At 40.7% G+C, this 27,187-nt stretch overlaps 2 protein-coding genes across 7 annotated transcripts; one reads left to right on the plus strand and one right to left on the minus strand.

Annotated features, from left to right (window-relative positions):
• The first annotated feature begins 2,945 nt into the window (after nt 1-2,945).
• LOC124857237 (helicase-like transcription factor) lies at nt 2,946-4,680 on the plus strand. 3 transcript variants are annotated; one of them, XM_047348423.1, is made up of 3 exons: nt 2,946-3,502; nt 3,601-3,944; nt 4,095-4,680. In XM_047348423.1, exons 1-3 carry the CDS (start codon nt 3,211-3,213, stop codon nt 4,188-4,190), a joined length of 732 nt encoding a protein of 243 aa, XP_047204379.1. In that variant the 5' UTR covers nt 2,946-3,210; the 3' UTR covers nt 4,191-4,680. The 3 variants fall into 3 exon arrangements, with proteins under 3 accessions (XP_047204379.1, XP_047204377.1, XP_047204378.1); XM_047348421.1 differs by having other exon boundaries at nt 3,304-3,502; nt 3,601-3,967; XM_047348422.1 differs by having other exon boundaries at nt 3,342-3,502; nt 3,601-3,958.
• A 2,403-nt stretch (nt 4,681-7,083) lies between these two features.
• On the minus strand, nt 7,084-26,417 carry hipk1b (homeodomain interacting protein kinase 1b). 4 transcript variants are annotated; one of them, XM_047347355.1, is made up of 18 exons: nt 26,077-26,417; nt 23,069-23,802; nt 22,719-22,910; nt 22,460-22,641; nt 22,195-22,318; nt 21,966-22,085; nt 20,548-20,634; nt 20,287-20,471; nt 20,050-20,200; nt 19,416-19,602; nt 19,100-19,218; nt 14,845-14,979; nt 13,721-13,878; nt 12,497-12,568; nt 11,195-11,362; nt 10,905-11,116; nt 10,716-10,828; nt 7,084-8,872 (listed from the first exon to the last, which is right to left on the minus strand). In XM_047347355.1, exons 2-18 carry the CDS (start codon nt 23,798-23,800, stop codon nt 8,384-8,386), a joined length of 3,426 nt encoding a protein of 1,141 aa, XP_047203311.1. In that variant the 5' UTR covers nt 23,801-23,802; nt 26,077-26,417; the 3' UTR covers nt 7,084-8,383. The 4 variants fall into 4 exon arrangements, with proteins under 4 accessions (XP_047203311.1, XP_047203310.1, XP_047203314.1 ...); XM_047347354.1 differs by having other exon boundaries at nt 13,721-13,881; XM_047347358.1 differs by lacking the exon at nt 14,845-14,979.
• Between the last annotated feature and the right edge of the window lie 770 nt (nt 26,418-27,187).

The following is a 27,187-nucleotide window of genomic DNA, read 5'->3' on the forward strand; positions in this document are numbered from 1 at the left end:
TAAATTAACAAGGGAAACATTGTAACGCTCTTACAAATCATACCCGAGTGAGTCACTGTCATCAAACGATTAATACGCCAATTTGGCTACACTGTGAACGTCGGTCACTCACTTCACCAGACATTTTATTCATTGCAAACTTAACTTGACTTTACTCTTGTGTGCAGAAACTTGGAAAGTTCAGTTGCCACACTGCTGGGTTGCAGAGAAACTGCCTCGGTAATGTGCCTGAGACTGCACGCAGGTGTGGGGCGGTAGGCAGATGGTGTTTGATTCAGGGCCGTAACTAATGTTTTTCAGGGACCTCAGATTATATGTAAAATGATTTACAATAAAATAAAAAAAATTGTGTTTAATTTGAAGGCTGTAAGAGGCTTTTGGACAAACAAGCGACTAGTAATTACAAGTATTTTAAGGACATAGAAGTAAGGGGGCAGCTGGGGGCTCTACAGCCCCCCTGTGGATCCGCCCCTGCCCGTACCACATGGGGGCGACAAAGAGCGGCTGACTGACAGGTCGAGAGGTGGGAGTTGGAGAGATGGTGATGCAAAATTGAGAAGTGAAACAATTGGGTGAAATCTCTTTAAACAACACCTTTTGAGGAGATATCAGGAGACGCTCGAAGGGAAAGAGCTTGGATCTAATCAGCTGAACATCAAAATTAATCAGCGGTCCAAAGACAGAGGGAGACTACATTCAGTTGTTATTCAGGACCTGGCATGGAATAAAACAGGTATGATTGATACAGCACTTCTCAGAAAAGGCAATGAAGCAAGAACAAGCTATATATATATGAATGAAATGAATGAATTTATTTCAAGATTTCCACCTAAAAAAAGAAAGTGACTTCATAATAAACATATACATACTCCTCGTTCATACTCAAATAACCACATTACACGTGCATGTATAAAAATGGAAAATATCAAATTGTACATATCTGTAAGTCTATATACCCTGAGACGTGATCTTAATTGGTGAAGCCTTTCCAGTACTGTTTTTCCGTACAGGTGTTACGTCGATTCGCGTTTCCCCATCAGATACGGTTTCCCCAGCGTCTCCTTGCCGTGTTTAGAGTTAACTCGTTGATTCAGATGATTAGGTTCATAGCTCGTTTAGAGAAACTTTTAATGATATGCTAATTTTGTGAGATAGGAATTTTGGGTTTTCATGAGCTGTATGCCAAAATCATCCGTATTAAGACAATAAAAGACCTGAAATATTTCAGTTAGTGTGCAATGAATCTAAAATATATGAATGTTAAATTTTCATCATGACATTATGGAAAATAATGAACTTTATCACAATATGCTAATATTTTGAGAAGGACCTGTATAATTGTACTACTTACAAATCATAAACCAGCCTGACGGCTGAAAGAAGGGAACAAGGACACATCAGCTTTCTGCATTACATGCCGGTGGGGTGCTGTATTTCTCCTAAATCAGCTGATCACACAAAAAATGAGTTGTTCAGACGCACAAACATTTCCCCCAAAACACACAAAACAAAACCACTATGTAGGCTAATAACGTGTTTGGTTCGGAAATGTATTGACAGTCCTTAAACGAACCAGCATCTGCAGGAGGAAGGAGCAGGCTGAGAGCAGCGGCCTGTTATCAGACTGCATACATCGGATCAAACGAGAGGATGCGGGTCAAAAGCTGTGGGAGGAGTTTGCTCAGATATGTGGGCTAGAAAGGGCAAATCCGGGGTCAAAATGGCAACATCAATCCAAAATGGCCGACTTCCTGTTGGGTCTGGACCAAAGTTCCAAGAGACTTTTTGTAGGTCCTGAGAAGATACATACGTGTACCAAATTTAAGATCCCTCGGTCAAAGCATGGCTTTGGCCTGATTTTTTAAAATTTTCTAGGGGGCGCTGTGGATGAATTAGGCCACGCCCACTAAATATATCATCAGATCTCTGTTGGGGACTGGACTAGGATCAATCACATTGAATTTGGTGCTGATCAGATGATCTATGTGGAAATTAGAGGCAAACATATGGCCATGGCGTGATGTCCAACGTCGCCGCACCACCACGGCCACGCCCTTTTATGAAAAGTCACTGTGCTTCAAAAGAAGTTAGACCCACTAGTTATCTCTCTTCTGACACAGTTTGAGTGTAGACAGCCAGATAGCGACCTTTCCCAGTAAAAAAAGTGACTTCCTGTTCTCAGGGGGCGTGGCTTTGATGATGTCAGCATATGACCCCATAGGATCGTCGGGACCCCGAAGGTCCTCCTTCATGCCAACGTTGGTGTGATTTGGCGTTTCTTTGGGAAAGTTATTGCATTTTTTCACTTTGGGGGCGAACACCATTTTCGTCCCCCGGTCACGCCCCCTAAACATGGCCGCAAACTCACGATTTTGATACCTTTCAATCCGCCATCCCTTAACTGCATATTGGCCAAATATGAGGTCAATAGCTCAAAATCCCTAGGAGGAGTTCGTTAAAGTTCGAGGTGAGTAAAAGGGAAAAACGTCCAAAAATTGGCCTTTGACCCAAAATGGCCGACTTCCTGTGCATTTTAGGGCATACCCCCAAGAGACTATTTTTCTGGATTTGAGGAGCGCTACCTATGTGCCAAATTTCAGATCTCTACGACTTTTTAGGCCCGAACAGAAAGCTCGGGCTTAAATAGAAAATCAACAAATGACAGATAGAATGCTTTTTAAATCATAGGCTAAGAAACAAATGCTGCCTTTGCTGTCCTGATTGGACGCATTCCTTACATGCAGGTTGACTAAATACATAGTGCTGCAAAAAAGTGTTTACCTCCTCACAGATTTCTTACAAACTCTGCTTCTCTGTCACACATATTTCAGGTCTTAAAACAAGAATTGCTTAATATCAGAAAAATGTAACCACATTAAATACAAAAAATGTCAAGTCATGATTTAATTTATTAAAGGGGAAAAAGTTATCCAAACCAACCTGGTCCTGTGTGGAAATGTATTTGCGCTCCATGTTTAAACCTGATTTGTTGATTCTTTAGTTCTGGCTGACCTGGGTTCGGCTTGTAAAATTCAAATATCCAAAACATATGTGATCACAGCTAATTTATGATTTAACAAGTAGAGCAAAGATATATTTTCACACAGGGCCACATTGGTTGGTGGAACAGTTTTCGTCTAGATAAATAAGTGTAATCATTATTTAAAATATTCTCGAGTTATTCTTGTGTGTGTAACTGTGAATGTTTGAATGGTGAATGCAAATAAATACCCTGCCACGCAGGTATTTCATAAATATAAGAAGAGTTTATTTCACAGAAGGAAGTCTTTTGGAAATATTCCTCGGAAGGCTTGTTTACTTCAGGCCATTCAGCTCTTCCCTGGAAAGGTAAGTCATAAGCCCGCCTCAACAGGTTGTGTGGCCTCCCCACAAATGCTCAGTTTAAACGCAGACAGCTCGTCACTCCTAGTCATTATCCTTGATCGCACCACTCTGCAGAGAGCTGTAAAGCAGTCCCAACTCTTCCAAAAAAGCGAGTTCTGTAAGGTCTCTTGCTGGTTATAGTGTTTCGGTACTAAACGTTTACATGTAAGTTATTTTGCTGTGATCTTTAACACGTTTCCTCCTTTTTCTTTGCAGGTCATTTGTCTTCAGAAGGCATCTCTCGCTGCTCGCCTCCTAAAATCATCATGGTGTCCTGTGAGGAACTGGAGTGTGTCATCTGCTGCAATGAGTACTCTCGTACCAGGAGGGTCCCCAGACTCCTTCACTGCAACCACACCTTCTGCGCCCCTTGCCTGAGGAAAATGTGCCGGCAGAACGGGAACCTCTACACCGTCTCATGCCCTCTGTGCCGCTGGGTTACCTGCGTCGAAGCCAACTTGTCTCTGTGCGGGGCTCTGTGGGTCGATACTGATATATGGGACCAGATCATTGAACACAACAGGGAGCATCATTTGCTGGAAAACCTGGAAACAAAACAGGTCCGACTCATTCAGTCTACTCTGTAAGTTTATCCTTTAAGTTTGCACTTTTAAACACTCGGTCGGTTATCTAGTTTGTGATATAGGTGCAACTTTTGCGCAGCTCATGTATAAAGACAAACATCGCTTTTGCTTTGTTTTTATTTTTAGACCTTGCTCAAGGCGGACTGGTTTTATCTCGGGACTCCAGCGGCTGTTCAGCTGCGTGCCGCTGCATCAACATGTGGAAGGCTGCTGACGCGCTGAGAGAAAAAACAAAAAAAAATGTCACGTTTAAGCAACCAAGACTTGGAGCGTTTTATTTGAAGTCTGGACGAGTTTCACTGAAGACTGGCTTGAGAAGGACTCCTTTTTCCTTAAGTCAAAAATGTGTTTGACATGTGAATGTAAACTAAGCGGTACAGTTTTATTTGCTAAAATTAAAAACAAAATCAAACTTTAAATTGAGAAATAAAAAATAAGGAAGACTTTAAATGTACGGATCATGTAAAATAGTTTGATTGAGCTTTCTTAGAATGTATAATTTATTTAGAATACTACATGCATTTATTTATGCAATGTAATTTTAGTTTAATTTATTCACATACATATATATGTATATGTAATTACTCTTTTTTATATGTCTACATTTTATTCAACATGCACTTGCAACTGTGAATTAAGTGTCTGGAATATGACGGACAATGATCTGATATTAAGGCATTTGAAGCATCTTAATAAAATATTTTTTAAAAGAGCTGTCGTACAAGTTTCCAGTGTTTGAGTGTGGAAAATAGCGATATGTACTTTTATAGTAATTCTTTTTAAGTCATCAAAATACTGATATTTATCACAAAAGTCTGATTATGTCGTTATAATACAGAATAATTTAGTTCTTTCAAATTCTACTTGTGTACTTTGCAGACTACGTTTAACTCGAAGGATAAATGAGTAGGTGTAAGAGAGAGGGGAAGTTTGTAGGATGGGTTCTAACCAGTGGCGGCTTGACAATAGGTGATCTAGGGTGCCGTGTCCATCAAAACTGCAAGAAAAAATTATAGACACAGTCAACAACTCACGAAAGAAAAAGTATTTATCTCATCACTCATTAAATATGTCTGACTTTTGATTTTTTGGCATTTCCATTCCATTGTGGGTATATTCAGGGTTATTTTTTTGTGTGTGTAGGCCTAAACACAAATGTTTCAATAACGTGTTGCGCTGACCAAATCAGTGTGTGTGTGTGTGTGTGTTGCTAACCTGTTGACCTCCATGTAGCCTCATTCTCTGATTAATTCATGATACATATAAACAAGTTTGTTTTTAGGGTTTTGTAACATTGGGGGCTTTAGCCCAGATCCCTCCTCTTCCCTCTTTAAAAGTCCTTTTTAAAGTCTGTTTTTATGCATTTTCCCCACTTTGTTTATCCCTCATGCATTGCAGCACTGGAAAAGTTTTACTACGCCCACTTGCTGAGTTGACCCCTGCTCGGTCTTACTGAGTTTCTATTATGCTGAAACACTTGCAAATGATGTGATTCAGTATGTAAAGGCTCTTTTAGTCCTTAAAGCTCATGGGAGATGTAGCAGATCCAGCTGATGTGATACAAAAACAAAAACTCTAAAATTAGAAAAGAATTTATTTTGCTTCATTTATTTTTGACATCTTTTTTATATGATTGCCTGTTTCATAGTTCCTTAAACTTATGTTTATTGTATTTCAGTGTAGTTGTAATCCAGAAGGCAGAATAAGCCAATAAACATGCATGAACCGACAATAGGCTCACCTAGAAAACATTGAGGAAGAGAAACAAGGAAGAGCATACCATCGACCCAGATTACTCAGATCTCATCAGCTGATGATAATTTCTGCATGGTGTGTTTGGATCACTTGAATAATTCAAAGAAGGAAAAGAAGCTTGAATCCACCATATGACTGTCCTTACAACAGCCAAACACACGTTATGTGAAGGCAAAATGGCGAAAGGAGAATGAAAGAAAGTAACAGACAAGAGAGACATCTTTCAAAACATAATGGTATGTAATAAATGATTTATAACTTTCTAGAAAGATCTTTATTGGTGTTCCAGCAGTTAATCTCTGTACAGTTGCTAACCAGGATTTTATGTTTCCACCGGAGGATGAGTCCCCAGTCTTTCAGGATTCTGTGCTTCTCCACTCTTCCTCATCTGGGACCTTGATTTCTGAATGAAAAGCAAACTTTACTTTCCATCTGAAAAGAGGACTTTGGACCACAGAGTAACAGCCCAGGTAAGATGCTTGTAGCCCATGAGTAGGAGAGTCTTCTGTGCGTAATGGCTCTCAACGCGCCGAGTCCATTTTGAGTCCCTTCTTTCTGAAGCTCCCCCAAAATCTTGAATGGATTTTGCTCGACGGTCTTCTCAAGGCTGTGGTTATTCCTGTTGCACTTTTTCGTTCCACTGACATGCTATAACCTTTTCAGTCTTCTCATTTTCTGAGGCAGTGAATTTCGTTTTTTTTCCCCCATTATCTGTAATGACTGTATTTCTTGTAATTTAAGCATTTAAATTACAAGAAATAAAAGCCTTTAAATATTTTTAACATTACTAAAATAAGAGACAAAAATGTAACATTTTCTTAATATTCCAGTTTTTGGATCTATTATGGCCACCATTTGAAATACAGATTAAACCAATTTGTCTGAAAATTTGAAGAATCTTTTATTTTGCGTCTACATCATTAGTCAAACACAGATGTTTTGAAATAGGTCAAACTTATACAGTTGTGGCTTTAAAAATCATAATTCATCAGAAACACCATCTTTCCAGTAAACCAGTTTAGGTCTTTATTATTGATATGCTGACAGTACCCTGCAGCTGCAACTCTATTCTAACAATCCTGTCTTTATTAAACTAAATGTTTAAGCGGTGACTCACACACTGCAGCCTTCTATAATGTTTGATATGGCAGATACTCTGGCGACAATTACACTTTATTGGGTACTTTTCTGTGCCGCGTGCAACAGAAAAATGTTAACCTTGAGCCACCAATACACAAACACTTCTCTGGAAATGCCTTTCATGTTTATGGGGGACAACATTGATTAAATCTCATGCTTCAAGTCACAAGGATTAACCCTCTCCATTCGGAACAATGTAGGAAATTAAAGAAACAAGGCATTTTGAGATTGTGGTTATTTTATTGGAAACAGTGAAGGTGGATTATTTGAACCCCTTTTTTCCCTGAATTAGCTCTACCAAACATCCTCTTTAACTACTCTATGTTAGGATGAAATACAGTTAAATACTCAAGACATTACGACACAGAACCAATGCAAAAACAAAATTAAAGAAAAACGTGGGAGGGTTTACCTAAAAGCACACAAACCATCCAGAGATTCCCGCCTTTAAAAACAAAGATGCTGACAGGAGATGCCGTCTCACAGCTACATGTCTGAACACAGTGACTGCTGGTTTCCCAACCTGCATGTATCGACAGATCAGCTCCACCGTTTTGCAGGAAAACAGACAATAGGAAGATTTGCACCAGATAACTGGGAGTGTCTTGTCAACAGTCTCCACACAGCTGGATAAATTAGTCTTTGTGCAGAACAAGGTGTAGTTTGTTACAGCTTACGGGCAGAAAAATAACTGGCCTTAAATCCATTTTAGTAATAGTAGATCCTAAAAATCTGGGCTCACATGAATACATACATTTTTCTTTCCAGGCCTCATGAAAGTTGACTTTTCATGTACAAGGAGAATTCAAGAATTTAAAAGCTTTTTACAAGATCCGCTCAGGAAGGAGATCACACTCTGAACTTGATCAGTACATTCAGCACCCAGTCTTAAAGTTCTCTATTGCATACAGGCATGATCAATCCATCTGAAACACCGTCACTACAGAAACACAACAACCACAACGTGTATTTAAATTAAACATATCCATCACAGTTTTAGCCGCACGGCTTCTCCGACGTCTTCACGGACCTTCCTCTTTCACAAATAACATAATTAAAAAAACAGTCAAACAACATGAGTAAACAAAGATGGCAAGGGTACAGTATTCAGGTTCGCTAAATAAATACAGGGCTTTAAAGGATTAGTGTGGAAACTTTTCAGTAAGGCTCATGAAAAACTAAGGAGTCGTTTTTGAGTATTTTTGGGGCAAGTGACAGGAGGACGATCTCTCTTCACGCAGAACCTCAAGGTAAACAGTAAATTAGATAGACTGGGTTGGGGATAAAATATGAGCCACGGGGGAAAATATTAGAATACATCACAAATAATAACCAAAGTCATTTCAAATACACTAAAATAGTCCAAAAGAGCATATAGATAGCTAGGGTTAAAATGCTTTCTTGTGGTTAAAAGCAGCAAACAATTAAGTGACAGACAGTAATTCTAAAGTTCGAACGTCCCTTTGTGATAGTAAGTGAGTGAGGAAGTATGTCTACCTTTCTCTAATTGCATTGATTCACTATAAGTAGGGGTACTGTGTGAGGCGCCTGGGGCTCAGCTGGTAGGCACTGTAAGCCTCAGCTCGGGGCGTCACGCTGACGTAGGGAGAACCGGCCGCAAATTGGTGCTGGTAGGCTGCGGGGAGGCCGTGCAGCAGGCTGCTGACCGATTCTTTGCGACTGGCCGAGTCCCTCCTGGAAGAGGAGGAGGTCGAGGCGTACGTTGCTGCATAGGCGGAGGGAGAGTGTCCGTGGCTGCCATGCCCCCGGCCGAGCAGCTGCTCCATGGCCTGAGAAGCCGAGGAGAGGGCGGTGGAAGCTGGGTAGGTGTACAGGCTGGCTGCTGCTGCGGCGGCGGCTGCCGCCGAGCCAGGCACCAGGGCCGACACATCTGGGAAGCTGTAGTGAGAGGCGGAAACGGTCGGAGGGAACGTCTGCTGGCGGTGTAGAGATGAGTTGCTGTGGGAGACTAACGAACGCTCCTGAGAGGAAGAAACCACCGGCTGAACCTGAAAAAGAACATTTAATGCAACACGTTTTAATCCAGTAAAACCCATTTATTGTATGAATTTAGAACTGTACACTGAATGGTACATTTCAGCTTCTAATTTTTTTTTGTTAAATCAGCATGCAGTTTGTCTCATAAAACCAATGTTGAGTTTTCGCGTTCAAACGTTCCTCATGTTTTCCGACTCTGATTTATGGAAGGAAAGATGGATGGGTTGATATAATCAATGGCACACAAACAGGAAAAAAAAAAAAAAAAAAAATCAGATGGACAAATGGATGATGGGTAAATGAAAAGCGAAACGAATGGGTTAACCTCTTTAACTGCTTTGCTTTTTCATATTTATCCAGGCCTGGATAATACTTCTATTAAACTCCCTATTTTCCAGACTACACAGAGTACGACAACTGACTGTTTTTGGATAAAAAGATATAAAAACCCCAGAACTACAAATATGTTCGGTTTGAGTCTCAGATCATTTACACGCCTAGCTTCTATTATAGTGTTTGTCCAGCAGAGGGCAGATTTGACTCAACTGTAAATGTCCTTTGTCATCAAGCAGGTTTTTAAAAGATGAATTTAATGCATTTTTGTGAAACTAAAACGTTCGAAAACATTCAGAGAGTAATTTGTAAATTTATAGTATTTTCATGAAATAACTTATTTTTATAGAAAAGAACCATACAGACCACCTCTCACCAACACCATTCGATTTGTTTCCAACATTCGGTCTTGAGTTTTCTGCTGCCTTCAGTTAGAGAAAACTGGATGTAGCCACAACAAAGTTCAGCCGGCAGAATCTGCATCCTTTAAATGACGCCATAGTTTTCAGAGAGATTACAATGATGAAAACAACCTCACTGTACAAAGGTATCAGCCAGAAGAAAGATATCAAAAATATGCCAGAGCATTAAACGCCGTGAAGACAGTCGATACCTGGGGAACTGGGAGATGTGGGACCATGGTGACAAAACTAATACAGATGAAAACACAAGACTGAAGCTGGTCAGGGAGGCTGCCAAGAGCCTGGCAGCAAAAATAAAGAAGGAGGTCCTGATTATGTTCTGCATGTCACAACCTGCAGTATGGAGAAAGACTGAAGGTTTTTTTTTTGTGTCCAAACCAGGCTAAAAATACTCCAAATCCTTGTGGAATAATGTTTAGTGGTCTGAAAGAACCAAAGTAGAAGTTTTAGAACAGAAACAAGGCTGCGTCTACCTAAAAATAACACCATGCCCATAGTTAAGCACGTTGGTGAATATGGATTGAATTTTGCAGCACCAGGATGAGTCCAACCATCTAGATCATCAACGAACAGCTTCATGACAGGAAGATTAAAGTTCTGGACTAGCCAGAGTCTAGTACCTAATATAAATAAAAATCTGTCAAGTGTTAAAATATTACCGAGCCAATCAAAGACTGAATGCTGAAACTGAACCAAATGGTGAATTGCACAAGATATCTCACAATAAAAGGTGGAAACATTCTGGAAATGATGAAACACCGTCTCAACATGTCTTTAGGGGAAACAGGAGTGTGTACACATCAGTCAAGTCACAAGTAAAATAAGCACTTTTTGTGCAAAAGGAATCTGGAAGATCTTATCTTTGGCAGAAACTTGTATCTGCACCCTCCCTCCCGCCCACCCCAAACAAAAACTGCTGTAGGAAGGGGCAAAAAGAGCATTTAAGACATCGTTTTCTCTCGCATCCAGTCCAGACAGTGATGAAGACATGGATGAGTTAAAGAGCAAATTAGCCAGTCTTAATTACTGTTAGTAGTTCTAGTGATTTAATTGCCATTTCGAGTTTGCTACAAACATGGCACAAAAAACAAAGCCTTACCTGGCTGAGGTTTAAAGGGTGTGACTGGCTTGGGACCAGCCTAGCTCGATCCATACTTTCTCCTGAACTGCAGGGCTGTCTGTTGGATGATCTTTTTGGCTTCATGTAAGTACCTGAAGGTTGAGAGCAGCATCATTAGAAATGCTTGGAATAAAAATCCACCAACATTAGCTGAAGTGCAACCCTCACCAATCTCTACGCGGCCATGTGAAGCTGCCGACCTCTCAGAGGTCTGGTTTTTAACTGAAGGAGCCACCACTGCCAGAGACTTGGCCTGCCGTGACGACAGACAGCCAGTGGCGTTGAGATTGCGAGGCAATGGAGTCAGCGGGCTGGCTGTAGAGGAGTCAGAGTCGTGCACGGTTACGCAGCTGATGACATTGGTACGGCCCAGTCCAACACTGGAAAAAGATAAAGTGTGAGTCAAAATTTTCAGGTCAAACAGAGGAGTTTAAAGCAGAGGAGTATGTTCATCTAACCTGGCAGGATGGAACTTGCGCTCATCTTCAGTGTCTGTGTCACTGTGAATGGTGATGATGCTGATCGCTGGGCTGGGTGTGTCTGAGATGATGATTGGCTGGGACAAAGCGACAGAGGAGGTGGGTGGGGTCATGGCGCTGCGAAGTATAGATGCAGTGGATACCCCCCTAGATGTAAACATCCAGACCAGGGAAGATTTAAGAACCGGAGATGAAGATGACATGAGGCCAACAGCAAATAATTTTTCACCTTAGGAACATCGACTGGCATGTTGCAGTGTAATTTGGGGCTTTTAAGGATTTATCTGATAACAATTTCAATGGATTCCTAAAATAGAAACTGGATGCACAAGTTTTTTGTTTTTTGCAGCCAACAATAAGCTTCTGGCACAATTCTGGCTAAATATTTTACCTCCGTTTTTTAAAACACTGGTATGGTCATTTATACTGGTTTCCAGCATGGCTGATGCTTGTAAGCACAGTCCAGTCTTTTTTCATCCAACAAATAATCCTTTACTACCTCATAACTTTAAAGATTTTCTTTGGGCACTAGTGGCCTTTATTTTTCCAAGTATTTTTTTTGACAGTAGTTAGACAGGAAAAGGGGGCAGAGAGAGTGGGGAAGACATGTCTCCGGGTCCGGGACTCGAACACGGGACGGCTGCGTCCAGGACTAAAGCCTCCATATATGGGCAGCGAGCTTAACCCCCTACACCACCAGCGCTGCACCCTACTACCTCATAACTTTAGTATACCACTGGGACATTATTTTGGCAGCTGTTGTACTGACAGTTCAGCCTTGTTGAGTCTAGAACCAGCACCTGTCCAAATTCGCATATCTTGAATCTTATTTGTCCCAAAGCTACCAGGTCCATGCCAGGTTCAACACTGAATAAATGTTCAATTTTATTAAGGTTTACATACAGCATTCTGCTAAACTTATCAAGGTGATGATGCCCCCAGCATTTCCTTCTTTTTAAAAAGAACATTAACATTTTGAAACCAATCAAAAGCTAATTGTTATTTGTTCCTTAAACCGTAACTGTTGTATAAGTTGTAAAATGTTTCTCCAAGCTCCTCTAACCAGTTACATTCAGGCTTGACAGGCTCAGTGTGAAGCATCATAAACAGCTGAGGGATGGCTCAGGGCAGCACAGTTTTTAATCAGAAATAATTAATAATGGTTTAAGATTTGGTTTCATTTGGCACAACACCGTTCAGTTGCCCCAGGGTAGCATCAACTGTTGATGTTTAGGTGCGTCAACACCTACCAGTCTTGAAAAACGTCAAAGCTTTACAAACCTGTTTCTGTTCTCCCCACATCTGGTTTTTCCTTTCTTTCTCTCTTGCTGCGTCCTGGCTTGAGTTACGTTTCTGTAAACGTAACAAATAATAAAAAAAATAAATAATACAGTTAGCACTGCAAACAACAAGAGTAAAAAGTAAAATGAGGATGAAAAAGATACAATTTTGAGGCTTTTCAAAAGATCAACAAATCACAGCCTATGGATGATTTTTAAAGTCTTTCTATTGGCCTAAAATAGATTCGTTTATAATACCATATGAAAAACATGCAGAATGTCATCTTCGCATATATTTAGGAACATTTCTAATGCCCCCCCCCCCCAAAAACATCTGAGAGACGCTGAAGGGAATAAATTAAAAAAACATGTTCGGCTAAATGTAACAACTTCAGCACTAAATTAAATAAATCTATGCATAAAATTTCAATTACACAATGTTGTGTCTTCTCCAGGTCATGCATAAAGTGCCTTGCTTTTATTAAAAAAATGGCTATAACAATGACTGAAGGCGCACTACGGTTTATGTTTCCAATTACTTTATTTCCTATAACATCATTACTGAGCAAGATGTTGCTACCAAGCTTGGCATCGAGATCATGGCAGTAAACACAACTGTACTGAAAAACGCTGATTGGACAAATGAACTTCCAGTAAACAGAAAACTGACCAGTTTTCAAAAAACAGAAGTAGAATCGCAGCCAATATTCCTGTTTATTACGAAAACAAAGTCCATTTTGTTGTTTAGTGCAAGATAAAGTGCTGCTCTCAGCTGAAACAACCCAAAGGCACTTTGACTTCTTCAGTTTATTTAAATGAGCAGAAACAAAATAAACTAAAGCAATAGATAAAAATAAAGGTTTACTGAACAAGTAATGCAGTTTTCATAATTTTTTTATATATTTTGAGTTATTTTCTTTTACTTATTTATTAATTATTTAATGTATTTAATAACGTAGTAATCCAAATTTTGAGGACTAGTAACTTTGTTAATTGTAAAATAAAGTGTTAATTTTATTTATTTTTTAAATCTAACCCATTTGCCTGGGGTCAGTTTTTAAGGGCACTTTTTTAATACAAACATTAAAAACCTTATTTATGGCACCGATGTACGATGTAAGACAAACAGCAATTACGCTAAACTCCTTGCTTTTACACAACCTTGTTTCATGTTTAAAAGAACATGCACTCCGTGTGACTCAAGAGCATAGATCAGTTAACCCACCGCCAGCTTTGTCCTGTCTGCACGCCAGCGCCCGAATGAATCGTTTCCAGGGGGGACTCTGTGACGTTTGACTGGTGGGCAGAGCCGTGGATGGCCACGCCTGGGACCTGCTGCCACGATGAGGGGATGAGGATTTGTTGGGTACCAGTTGGCCATGCCTGCTGAGAACGATAAACACACACTTGAGCAGATGCACATAAATGGTTATTTAAAAAAAAAATAATAATAATAATCAGCATTCATTTTCTGATTGCTGCCATGGGCTGGACATATTAAGCCATGCTGAGAAATCCACAGACTTAAAAAAACAAACAAAAACAAAAAACAAGCCAGTTGCCAGAGCTAAAGAAGCGAGCAACCTTTCCCAAGCCATTCCTTTAATTATGGCCTGCAACAAATAATTCAAAGGATGAAACCATGCAAAGCACAAACGATGAAGCCCTGTCAACAGATCTGATAAAGAGACGACTGTTTACAGAACCATGGTGCCTGTTAAAGAAGATCCAGATTAGTTTAGTTCCCTGATGCCAAACAGTCTGCGGATAATAAATGTTGAGAAAGAGCGTGCCACATGTTCAGGGGCTGAAACAGAAGAGGTGTGTCAGAGCTTTTAATTGTCGCAGCTGCTACCTCCACTGCTGTAATCGATGGAGGACGGGACGAAAAAGGAGCTACAAGCAAAGCGCAGACTAACTCGGCAGCACATGCGCTCCTTGCCCTACGGGGGAAGAATGGGGGTGTGTGAAAATACGCGGATGAGGTAGGGGGTGTCCGTTGGAAGTTGGAAAAGAAAGGGAGATTTCTGTCAACCTTGATGTCACGTCCAAATGAGAGGTTTCAAAGATTTATAGCAAGATCAAAAGTGATGCTGGATCCTAAGGTTTAATTTTAATATATATATATAAAAAAAATAAAAAAAGCATGGACCAACTGTGATGCATCCATTCATGAGATTTAAAACTACGATGCATTACAACAAAAACTAGCCCCATACAACGTGTGGCACACAAGGAACAGAGAACTTGCAAAGAAATGAAAAGACAAAGGGAGAGTGGGGAAGGAAAGCTGCCAATGTTAGTGGTAGTGCGCATGTCATTCTTCACAAGATGCCGTCGGTGCTTTACCAGCACAGTGGCTGTGTGCTCCAGGAGGGTGGGTCGACCCACCCCGGGGCCCAGCCCGAGGGGCAGAGAATACTGAGGGGCTATGCCTGCTGGGGGTGGGTGTAAGGTGGCAACCATCAGGGGTGTGCAGGAACCCTGGAGGAGGAAGGGAGGATAGGGAAGGGCAGTGTTAGGTTAGGATTAAAAATCATTCCCTTCAGCTCTGTGATCAACTGAGGAAAAGCTTAAACAGCTGGACAGGAGACAGACAGAGGCAACCCTGGTCAGCTGCACCACTGACCCGGGAGTACTCAACAATCCTCCCTCATCTCTTAAAAAACTGGTTAAATAGCGCTTTTCGGGTGGACAGGTCCGCAACTCACATAAAGGAGTGAGAATAGGACCTGGATGACAATCCAATCGGCTCTGAAAGCAAATCCCCAAATGAGCTAAAACATAACCGAAGAAATGCACATGGATATCATCGGCCACAATAATCACCTTCAGTGTCCGATAAGGCTGCTCATAAACCTCTTTTTACAAGAAATTTTTTTTATCCACATATTCAGAGGATAATCTGTTATACGAAGATTATGACATATTCTTGTTGTTTCTTCCGCCATTTACATCCTTGTGAGCTGCTAGCAGCTTTTCCATTTTAACCAAAGTAAGATCAAACACGCTTTGATTAAATTAGTGCTCAAAACTTTGCAAGTGCTCCCCTATTTCTATCATCATGGGAATAATTTACCATGCTGTTTTTTTTCTGCAAGGTCAGAGAGTATGCGCTTACTACTCTGTGTGCACAATCATCTGGCATTAACAACATTTTTTATGCATATTTCCCAACTTTAAACTCTATAAACCTGAAGGTTTATGGATTTAAGCATATAAGGGGATGTGTAATGAGGAAGAGTGTGGCCTAAGGAGATCAACACCCTCAATCAAGGTGTTCATAATTATTAGTCAGCTTTCATTCCTCAGGTAAAATGGGCAAAAATAAAAAAGATTATTAACTCTGAAACGTAAAAAAAAAAGCCAAAAGTCTGAGAGGGATGCAGCACTCTTAAAATCAAAATAAATAATAAAAACCATAGAAACGCTTGGGGAAACATGCAAATTAATAGGCAAATATTTTAAAAGAATCAAGCATGAAGTTACCAGGAACCTATTCTCCTCTGGTTCTACCATATTCTAGAAGAGCGACCTACCTGGACAGCCCATAACTAAAAGCTGTTCATCGCTCAGAGTCATGGGAGTCAAGTTAAAGAACCCGACCAACACTGAGCAAGAGATCAGAGGAAATGTCAAGAATGGGCTGAGAAACATCTCAACACAGATTTTTCAAAGGTTTTTAGGCAAGGATGAGATGAGAGTGACTCTTGATGGACCACGTGGGCTGGCCTGTGGCTGGATCAGTAACAGGCACACAGAGTTCCTCTTCAGCTCAGACTCCAGCAAGGTGGAGGTGGGGTACTGAAACCGGCTGGTGTTATAAAAGCTGAACTAGTTTGACCTTTTCTGGTTAAAAATGGGTTTAAAAATCAACTCCACTTCCAAACTAACTGCTGGTTTTTAAGAGACACTTTTTTCAAGCAGAGGATGATGTTTATGCAGGACAAAGCATCACATGCACCGAACGACTCCTCGGTGTGGCTAGCCAGTAAAGGACTTAAAGATGAAAGAATAAGGATATGGAGCCCATCCTTACCTGACCTAACCTCCACTGAGAACATCTTGCTTGAATAGTCTGGTAACTGACATAGAGATACTGGACTCTTATAAGTTCAGCTGAATAAACTGGACTGGTGCTTTCTACAGGAAGGATCAGAGCAGACTAGCTGTTAAGGAGGTCGAAATAATTTGGATAGTGGGGGGGGTGCTCCTGAAGACATTTTTTGACTGTGCGGTGCAGCAGCCACCTTGTGTTTTATATTGTTGCAGCAGCTTATCTACAGCTGAGAAGAAGCAGTCAGATAAACTCATCAGAAAGGCCAGCCCTATCCCAGGTAGGAGGTGCAGGTGGTGGGAGACAGAAGGACTCTAGCAAAAATGCCATCACTGTTGGACAATGTCTCCCACCCCATGCATGAAGCTGTTGCAGAACTGGAGAGCTCCTTCAGTGACAGACGGCTTCGTCCTAGGTGCACAAAGGAGTGTTCAGGTCTGAGGTTTAACATGTTGGATTGATTGGGAGCTCTGTAGTTGTTCAATAATAAAACGAATCTTTAAAAATGCTACTTGCTTAATAATTGTGCACACAGTGAGTATGTTCCTCGATGCCTTCTAAAGACTAAGCCTGAGGTGGCAGAACAGTTGCACACCCAAAAGCAGGAGAAAGGGCTTGAATGGATGAGCAACACATAGCTCTACAGGAGACAAAATAACCTTTTATTTAGACTTTTAAACAATGAAACTCCATACCGTTTCCCACCATAGACTGTCGTGAACCTGCATCACCCAAGTCTTGTTGGAAGCTTTTCCAATAAACTGGTTCCAGTAGTTAACTGGTACGAACGCTTACTAAGCTAATGCTTATTCTAGCCCTGGCCACAAAAAAAAGCAGAAATAACTCATTATTGGTTTGCATCTAGGCGGTTTCCTTTAGGCTCCTGGGGAACTGTAGCAAATTAACCCTGTTTTGCAAAACAGTAGACAAGATAACAATTAGTGTAAGTGTTAATGTCCTTTATGGAAGTACCTTTGATTCAGTCGTGCAATTATTTTAATAATCTTTACTGTGCTTCCATTTGCCTGTCAATCTGATTTTGATACAAATACATTTTACTGCTAAGGTGACTAATAAAAAGGACCATTCTATACTTCAATAAATTGTTTCAAAACAAACACGGATCTGGCTCATACAAAACATTTTTACAGTAAACAAGGATCTGGTCCATGCAAATGTATTCAGCAGCAGCCATGTGCAATTTCTGTCTTTCTGGTCATTTTACAGAATCATTTCTTTAGTGATCAGCTACAGCAGCAGGGTACGTTGCTACAGGTTTCTAATCTAGGTCTCAGCTTCAGTCCGGCTCCACCATAATCTGTGTGATCATTAGCCACATTGGCCTCCAGTGCCTTTACAACTAAACGGAGGAGTAATGGAAGAGGGCGCACTGGTTTGTTTCCTGGCTTCATTCTTTAAAAGCCAACTGAGCGTCCAGCTGATTAACACTTTCCTGCGTCAGCCGGTACCACAGGAAAACGGAGCGCTGTGTTTCTCATTTATCTATTCCATTGATTATATTGATATTTTGATTATTTTGACAACCCGAGTTCATACAGTTCATCTTAAAATCATTCCTTATTGAGTTTAAGTAGCTCAATGAATCCATAAAGGTTATTTTTAAGGCATGTTCTTTAACATAACCTTCTTCAGGCGATGTTAATAAAATTTGCTATACTCTTAAACTCCCGCTCTCCAGCACTGCTGATGCAGATGAGCGACTAACAAATTAGAATTGCAAAGCTCTCACAAACACGACTGGTTAATAATATATTGATCGGCGGTGGTGCTCTAAGAGCATCTGTTTGCAAGGATAGTAGGAGAAATAATATTTGTGTGACTAAGCTGTCTCCATGCAATACGATCCTTCACGAAATCCCTGAATAAAAACAGGAAACGAATCAGGCAGTAACTGCAAGACCAAAGACCGTACTTTAGTGCCAGCTCCAGTTAAGAACTGGGACCACTTTGGTGGAAAAGCCCTTTCAGTCTTGATAAACCAAAACCTGCAATATTTTCAGGTAAAGCCAACTTTTGACTGAAGTCACCAAATCTCCTACAGAAGACCCCAAATGACGTTACAAAAATGCAAAAAGTTAGCGGGGAGTCAAGTTAGACAAACTGCTGATGCATTTGAACACCAATCACATAGATCAGTTATGCATAACCCCACAATGAGGCCTCCAATATAAAGCGCTTTTTAAAAGTATTCACAGGGTTCAAACCTTTCCACATTGTCATGTTACAATGAACTTCAGTGTATTTCAATGGGATTTTATGTAATAGATCAACACAAAGTAGTTAATAATTAAAGGTTAAAGGGAACGCGGGTAACAGGAAAAGTCAATGAAGTAAAGGGAGAATCTGATGTGTTTAAAAACATTTGAAAACCAGGAATCCTTTTTCCTTCCAGCTCACAATTAAGCACTGTTTTGTGTCGATCTATCAGATCAAACCCCCACTAAAACACACTGATGTTTATGCTGAAAAAGTGAGCACCTCTGCAAGGTTCTGTAACATATTTACATACCTTTAAAAAGGGCTTACCTGAGTGAGCATGCTTGGTTGGATCTGCAGTGACTGAGCAGACTGGTTCTGAGGTACTATGGGTACAGAGTTCTCCATCCTCACAGGGAAGCTTGAACTCTTACTGGATGGCTGTAGCCCTGAAATAAACAAAACAAAGTCCAAAACAATGAAACAAAAGATCACAACACATTAATGTTAAGAAAATAAAAAAAAAACATTTAGAATTGGAAGATGAAAAAGAGCAAATGGACTTCTTAATGAAATCCACAGCTGTGTGGGAGGACGTTAGCTTCCTTTGTACATGGAAGTGACTAAAAGTTCTCAGAAAATCTACCTTGAATAGTAGAGGGTGGACACACAATAAGGGTCTGCTGAAACGGTTCTGTCTGGCTACACAGCCCAGCGGGACGGCCTGGGATTGGGACGCTTTGTTGAGCCAAACCAGGAATGTTGATAGTTGCCTGTTGGTAAAGAGCTGGCTGGTAGTTTAGCAAAGGCACGGCACCCCCGCCAGAAGGCACCTGTTGAGATAACAACACTGATAAACAGCAGGAGGTTTAAGGGTCCGGAAACACGTTTATAATAAAGGAACGAAGGAATCCGTTTGCTGATCCAGCTGCCTTGAAGATAACATGATGCGGTCAACATTACTCTCCAGCTTGAGAAAACACCACCTCAGAGGACAGAGATCTACGTAATTATTAAACGGGAGAGAGTGGCAGGTTTCTCCAAATGTTGCTGCTGAGTAAGCCCTGATCACAAACTTTACAAAACAGAAGCTACCATACCTGGACGCTGCTGAAAACTACTAGCCATTAGTGAGAACAGTAGAAATGAAAAGAAATTAAAGCTTGAAAGTCATTCACCAGTTTATGTATGCTACTGACACAGTGCAAAAATGCACACCCACATTTAGCCCTTGAACGTATAACCAGCTATGCATAAGTGTTTGGACCCACAGTTCATACCTGGTTATGCTGGTTAAGCTGGCTACTGAAGGTAACAGTGAGGTTTCCTGCGGCAGCATTGGGAACTGCACTGGTGGAGTACAGAGACTTGCTGCTGTCGTATGTGCTCCTGCGTTTGCAGATCTCCATATTTTGGAAGCATGACTTGACACTGGAAAAAGGAGTGCCAACATTTTAGAAGCTACACCAAGGTAAGCACTTTCTACAATAACCGCTTTGACTTTTTCCAACACTTACTGCGAGCTGTGCGGATAATTTATTAGGTGACTCATCGTGACAAAAGGGTGACCCAAGGTTTTTGTGGGAGTGATCCTTTTGTCAGCATCCAGACGAAGCATTCGTTTTAAGAGATCTATGAACTCTCTTCTGTCAGCTTTCTCAGCCAGCATGTCTGTCCCCTCCAAATGAGATGACAGGTTGACCTGGAGTACAGAAAGTAACGCTGTCACATAATCAACAAATAACTTGACGGGACTCCCTTGTCTGTACACCAATTACCTGCATCATATCATCCAGACAGTTGAAGATGTACTTCCTGGCCTCCTTTGATTTGATACCCATCTCCATTTCATGCTCTGCTGGGGTCTGGAAAAAAGAACACAATATACTCTTATCTTTTGTGACAAAACTCTTTTGAGTGAAACGCCAAATTATGAGAGAACTTAGAATCCAACAAAAACAGGACTGTCAACAACTTTCTCTCAATGTGTTTCTTTTAAGCGATGAGCACATTTTTGTGAGAGGTCCCGTATGCTGCAAACATTTACCCAACCTGCGGCCCTCTAACTTTCAAGCATCAGCGATAAAGCTTCACGCCCAGAACAAAAGGACAAAAAGCTGGAGGCAAGCCTCCCCACAGCATGATGCTACCACCATCATGCATCACAGTGGGGATGTTATATTTAAGGTGATATGCATTGCTAGTTTTCCTCCACACATAGCTTCTTATGGCTACTCTTCAAAAACGATTTTCAAAGTTTGGGTCAGAAGTTAACAGTTCCAATCATACAAACTTTGCAATTTTCCAAGGAAGATGCGTGAGGTTCTTAATCATCATTAGTATTTTTTATTTGTTTTTTAATCTTTGTTGATTAATCAGGCTGAATACTGCTTTAACAGCTGATCTGGGGGATAATACATGAATTCGCGCCTGTGTAGGCAGTAATGCAGGGCAACACAGATATCTGGCAGAAAAAATAACGGTAATGTTGATAAATATGCTTGGTTTTACTACTTCAAGTGTGCTTTTATGTGTGTCCGTTTGTTTTTAGGGACTGGCAAAGGACTGTGTTGCACTTATTTGCATAAAATGCTCAAAAAAAAAAAAAAAAAAATCTAAACTGTTCCAGGTTTGTCACAGAAATATTTTGTGTATCGGAGCCAAGAATAATTTTTTTAGCCTGACTGGTTTTGGGTGGTTGAAGTTTACTTTCTTCACTTAATCCTACTCTAAGCAAGTAAGTACCATTTCATTTATATGGCACCTTTCAAAAGGCATTAAAATCACAAAGTGCTTCACAAAACAAAAAACATAAAAACAAGAATATACATAGGATAATTGTTACTCGGAGTAAGATTTATCTTGACTGTGCCACAACAACCTCTTCAAACCGACACTGTTCTGACATACTGACTCTACACTTGAAAAAAAAATATGGACCTGATTTCTCTAAGAAGACAGAGAAAAAAAACTGAAAACATTTCCCAGCAGCCAGGATTCCTACAAATTTTCAACTTCAAAATTTAACACATTTTAAAAATCTAGCAATGAAGTCTAGAAGTTGAGGTATTTTTCCCATAGGGGTGCGGATCTGGAAAACTGAACACAAATTCCATACTTTTCCAAACTGCATAAGACCCATGTACAGTTTATTTGAGTAGCTGATGTACGTCAAGATTTAGCATGCTATAGCAACCTTTAGTCGCCAGAGCGGGTAGCTGGAGTCTGGGCCTCGATTGAAGAAGCGACTGGTTTTTGTGCCGGCGCTCAGGAGGTACTCAGCTGGTAGGCCTTGAGTCTGAGAAATATATCGGATCTGGAGACACAAGAACAAGGGTTAATAATGATCATCCTGGCATTTCTTCTCCTTTCAGATGATCAGATATTAAAGATATGACCCTAGCAGCACTAACATCTATACTGACCTGGTCATACTCAGAAGCTCCAGGGTAGAGAGGCCAGCCTAAAAACAGCTCAGCAATCACACAGCCCAAAGACCACATGTCAATGGCCTCACAGAACGGCAGGCCCAAAATGATCTCTGGAGCCCTAGTCAGCAAACAGCAGTGAGCAATTAATGAGCGAAACAGAACTAACCCAAAAAGCATGAGAAAACGTATCCCACCATGTTTATAAAATGACAGCATGCACCAAGATTAGCAAAACAGAGCCATATCTGAAGCCACCAACCTGTAGTAGCGAGACTGTAAGTAGGTTGAGCACACTGCTTTGGACACATGACTTGCTGAGCCAAAGTCAATCACCTTCACCCTGTATGGCTGCCTGATAGGGTCAACCAGCATGATGTTTTCAGGCTTCAGGTCCGCATGGATCAATCCCAGACTCTTCAGTTTCATCAGCGCTGTAGCAACCTTAACATGCAAACAAGTGTTACAACTTCTTAAAACACATGAAACAAAAACAAAAAAAGACATCAGGTTTTGGCAACCTGCTGCAGGATGGGTCTGATGTGGCGCAGGGGGAGCGGGCTAAACTTGCTGTGCTTGAGAAAGTCGTACAGATTCTGCTCCAGCATCTCAAACACCAAGCAGGTATGCCCCTTGTGTTGGAAGCATTCATACGAGCGCACAAAATTGTACTCGTCTGCATTCTCTGCACTCAGTCGATTCAGGATGCCCACCTATTGAAAACAGAAACAAACCAATAAGATAGAAACTAAAAATCTACTCTGCTTACCATCAGTAAAGTCCAAATCCAGTAAAATGCTAAATAATTCTGCCCTAAGTGATGCAAGATACTGAATCAGAATCAACATTTTTAAAAAGATTGAGCATTTACCTCAATTTGTCCCTGACGAGCATATGAAGGATGGTTTTTCAGGATCTTTATTGCCACAATCTCATTGGTACCCCTTTTCCAACACTTGGCCACTTGCCCAAAAGTGCCCCTTCCAAGGAACTCCAGCACTTCATAGCTGGAGGACAAGGAGCAGAGGATTTCGTGCTGCACGAGCTGATAATCCCCCTCGCCATTTGAGCTGCTGCTCTTGGTGGTTGGAGCGGAGTGAGGTATAGACTGGCCCGTGCCCCCTCCTCCAGCACCGACACCTGCACGGGTGGAGTAAGTTGCCGCAGGAGCCGAGAGCTCCTCTAGTATTTGAACACTGCCACATCCGCTCCCGCTGCCCTCAGTGGCTTCCTCAATCTTTCTCTTTTGCCCGTGCCTTTGGCTCCTAACTTCTGAGGACGTCTCGTGATTGTAAGAAGAGGAGGTCGTCTGTTCAGGGACACGTCGACTGGATCCACGAGGAAGACTACCTGTGCTATCAGCTGCTCGCACCACCACTTGACCCCTGGAGCCAGTAGCTGTAGGAGGGAAGACAAGCGACGGTGCAAAGGGAGGCACAGCCATGGCTGGGGTAAACGCGTATGCCGGCTGGCCTGCTATGGAACCGTATGCCTCAGTGGTGGATACGTCCCAAACATTGCTCTCCACCTTGAGCTTCTTAACTCTGCAAAAGGCACTGGAGGAGATTGAGGGGGGAGAGAAGACTTGCAGCTGTGAACTCATGGCTGCAAGAAAAAAAAGATTTACAACAATTAGGAAAAAAAATAAATAAAACTCAGAAATGAGTATTTAAAAAAATTTTAAATAATTATTTGGGGAAAGTCTGATGGCCACCAAAAATAAAATAAATAAATACAAATGATTAAGCTTAGATTTTTTTCCTTTAAACCTTAAATCCGTTATTCTGTAGCAACTGTGATGGTCTGGCTGAATAATGACCTATTACACGTCAATTAACCAAACTTTATCTTGAGTTAAAAACAAAAAGATATTTATCAATATGAATTTTATGGAAATATCAAAAACATTTTAAAAATTGTGAATTTCTGTGATTTAGAGTAATTGCCTTTTTAGAGGTTGAAGTGAAAATAATGATCTTTCCTGCCACCCTGAATCCCGTCCAGCTAATTACAAAGTTAATTTCAACTATTGCTGCAACTAAGGACAGTCACTGAGAATCAGGGCCATCGTGCTATGAAACAGCACAAAGGCCCTCCTCGAAGAAACTGACAAACGCACTACGGAGACACCAAAACACCAAGTGACGGAATCACAAGGAGGTAAAACATCTCTAACATGTGATGCACGGAAAGCCATTCCCAAGGAATATTACGTTACTGTAACTGCGCCTTTGGTGATGCACAGCAGCTAGCATGTTGTGTGCTCCAATCGAGAACAATGAAGTTGAGGCATCTGCGTCTTAGCAGATAATTTTTTTTTAGCAATCTTCAGTTTAAGTGAAAGATCTGTTTGTATGGATTGTCAATGATATGCCGATCCATTTATAATCACATCTTAGCCCTCTGAATTGTAATTCAACTACCAAAGGCCAAGAGATTCCCACCCCTATTTAGCCTACGTCCTCCTTTCCTCTAGTACCCAATCTAGTCTGGTCAGTTTAACATGGTTTAATTCATTTTCCATTACAACCGAGTACCCTCTCAATGGTGGAAAAAGCAAAATTTTGCTTGCAGATTTAACCGCTTGACCCAACTGTCAAAAACTCAACAATCTGATCTTTTGCCAATTAGTGAACTCACCATATAAAAGCTAGCAGGTCACAGAACCACAAGACTCTTGGGTGTGGATAGCATTACTGAGTAAAGCAGATTTTAGAATAGAAAGCCCCGGCATTACAATGAATGCTCTCTTGGACACAAGGTGGGACATCGTCTCTGCTCCCAAAATAATTCATGATGGCAGGAAGGATAGAAAAAAAAAATCCTATTTGAATGATTTTATTTATAATTTAGAAAAAGAAATCAGTACCAGCAGGCCAAAGCTGGACAAAACAGGAAATTGGTCACAATTATCTGCTGGATGCATCTCTAAAAACTTGTGACACCGCATTACAGCAACAGAAAGGAAGAGGACTGACTATATTGTTACAACATAATTACGCAGGGACACTTTGAATGGTGAATGTGGATGACAGGACAAGATGAACTATGTACTAGAACACAGTCACAGGTCATGGGCTCCCAAACAGAAAAGGCCTGTCCTCAGAGGGAGACTGCAAGGAAGAAAAAACACAAGGCCTGGACATTATGCTCATCAAAACCGACATATTTAAAGATTGACTTCTAATTGGGTCCAGGTCTAATGACATTAGGATCACTAAAACGGGTCGAAACGTTAGGATCCGAAGCTGCTAATGTCCTTTGTCATTCCAGAGCAGATTAGTTTTATAGTTTATTGTTTTTAGCGGTTCATTTCTCTCCAGCGGTCCCAGTCAAGTGATTTCTGGATAACGAAAGTTATTTTATAACAGAATCTCTACCTTGATAATTGCATGCGACAAACTAATCAGTGAAGCGTCGTCGTGAGATTAAAACAAGGGATTCTACATTTAAGGATGGTTGTATCCATTGATCCTAACTCAAGTAAAATACACCAAAATGTCCTTTCGAAGCAGAGAAGTTTTTTTTAAATTACCTTTACAAAGAGATTATTACTGACTGTGTGTTGAGCGACTGCCCTCCCACCCCCAACACAAATGTTAGAAAATCCAACCATTTGCCCTACAAAACTGTATTTGTAGGGTTTGTTTTTCCGTTTTTTTGTCATTTTCTAAGCTAAATACATTTATATAGCAGCGCACCACCGAATGATTTGAATCAAATACACAAAGATAATTACTCACTGCTGCTAGCATGCTAACGCATTATCTCTTGGCACCCATGGCCTCATCTAGCCAGCGTCTTAACTGACAAAAATGAAACCAACATTGACATATACGTATAAATCGAAACCTAAACTATTGTATAGCTGTAACCAACCGTTTTATATCGCAACAGCTTCAAAAGCACAGCTCCGTCCACGGTTTAAATCCCACTGCGGTGTGTTGGGCCAGTGATCCGATTAGCCTCCGCTAGCTAGGCCTGCATTGTTTCTTCAGTCGAAGGCGAGCTGGTCAGCACTACAGCGCCGAGTTCCCACGGGAAAATACACAAAGCTCTCATTTTCCAGATAAATTAAACACTCTACTTCTAAAATATGTACAGTTCATGGTTAGAAGCTCGTTTGTTCTGCTCTTAAAATCCGCCCTCGGTGGAGTGGCCAAATCCACTTTTTTTCCGGAACGAACCACGTCTTCTATCAGCTGCGAGCTCTAAGATATGTCCGGTTTTGTACCGGACTTACGGTAAATTTTCCAAAGCCCGGATACAGGAAAATGCTCATTTTCTGGGGGGTAAAAGAGGGGGGGACCAAAAAACAATGTCCAATTTGGAGTTATAAAATTAACTCTCGACTCGTATATGCCACAGTGTGCTAAAAAGTGGCGTCAGTAAGGGGATACTTATATTTATGAGGGTACCACATATTTACGGTAAAAACGAATTGACGTAAGTACTGGTAATTTTCCGGATTGCCTTGGAAATTTTGATAAACACGTTGGGACTGAGTGTCGTAATTTCTTGCCTCAAGTAAATACTTATAGCCTAACTCAAGCTGTTTTGAAAATGTCATTTGCAATAGATTCCTTTTTTCCACTTCTGCTTAAAAGAGATCAAATAAATTACACAGAAAATTAGTACACTCGTAAACGATTGGTGGATGTAGTAAGATATATTTGAAAATATATATTTAAATACAAATAAAATTTATTTGTCTTATGTTTAAATTAAGTAGTTGCAAACCACTGGTCAGGAAAATATTACTTTACTTAGTGTCAAATAATACATTAAGTGATTTTATAGTATGAATTCGTGTTTTCAAAATAACCACTTATTTAATTGCAAATACTTTTAGAGCTACTTGTCTTGCAACATTTATAATAAAAAATGTGCTATTAAACTAGACTGGAATTGATGCCCTGTTTATAGACTGTTATTATGATATTTGCACAATATGATTTTTTTGATGTTTTTTGAAAACAGTTTAGTCTAA

The sequence above is a fragment of the Girardinichthys multiradiatus genome, chromosome 20, assembly GCF_021462225.1.
Source record: "Girardinichthys multiradiatus isolate DD_20200921_A chromosome 20, DD_fGirMul_XY1, whole genome shotgun sequence".
NCBI classification, from domain to species: Eukaryota; Metazoa; Chordata; class Actinopteri; order Cyprinodontiformes; family Goodeidae; genus Girardinichthys; species Girardinichthys multiradiatus.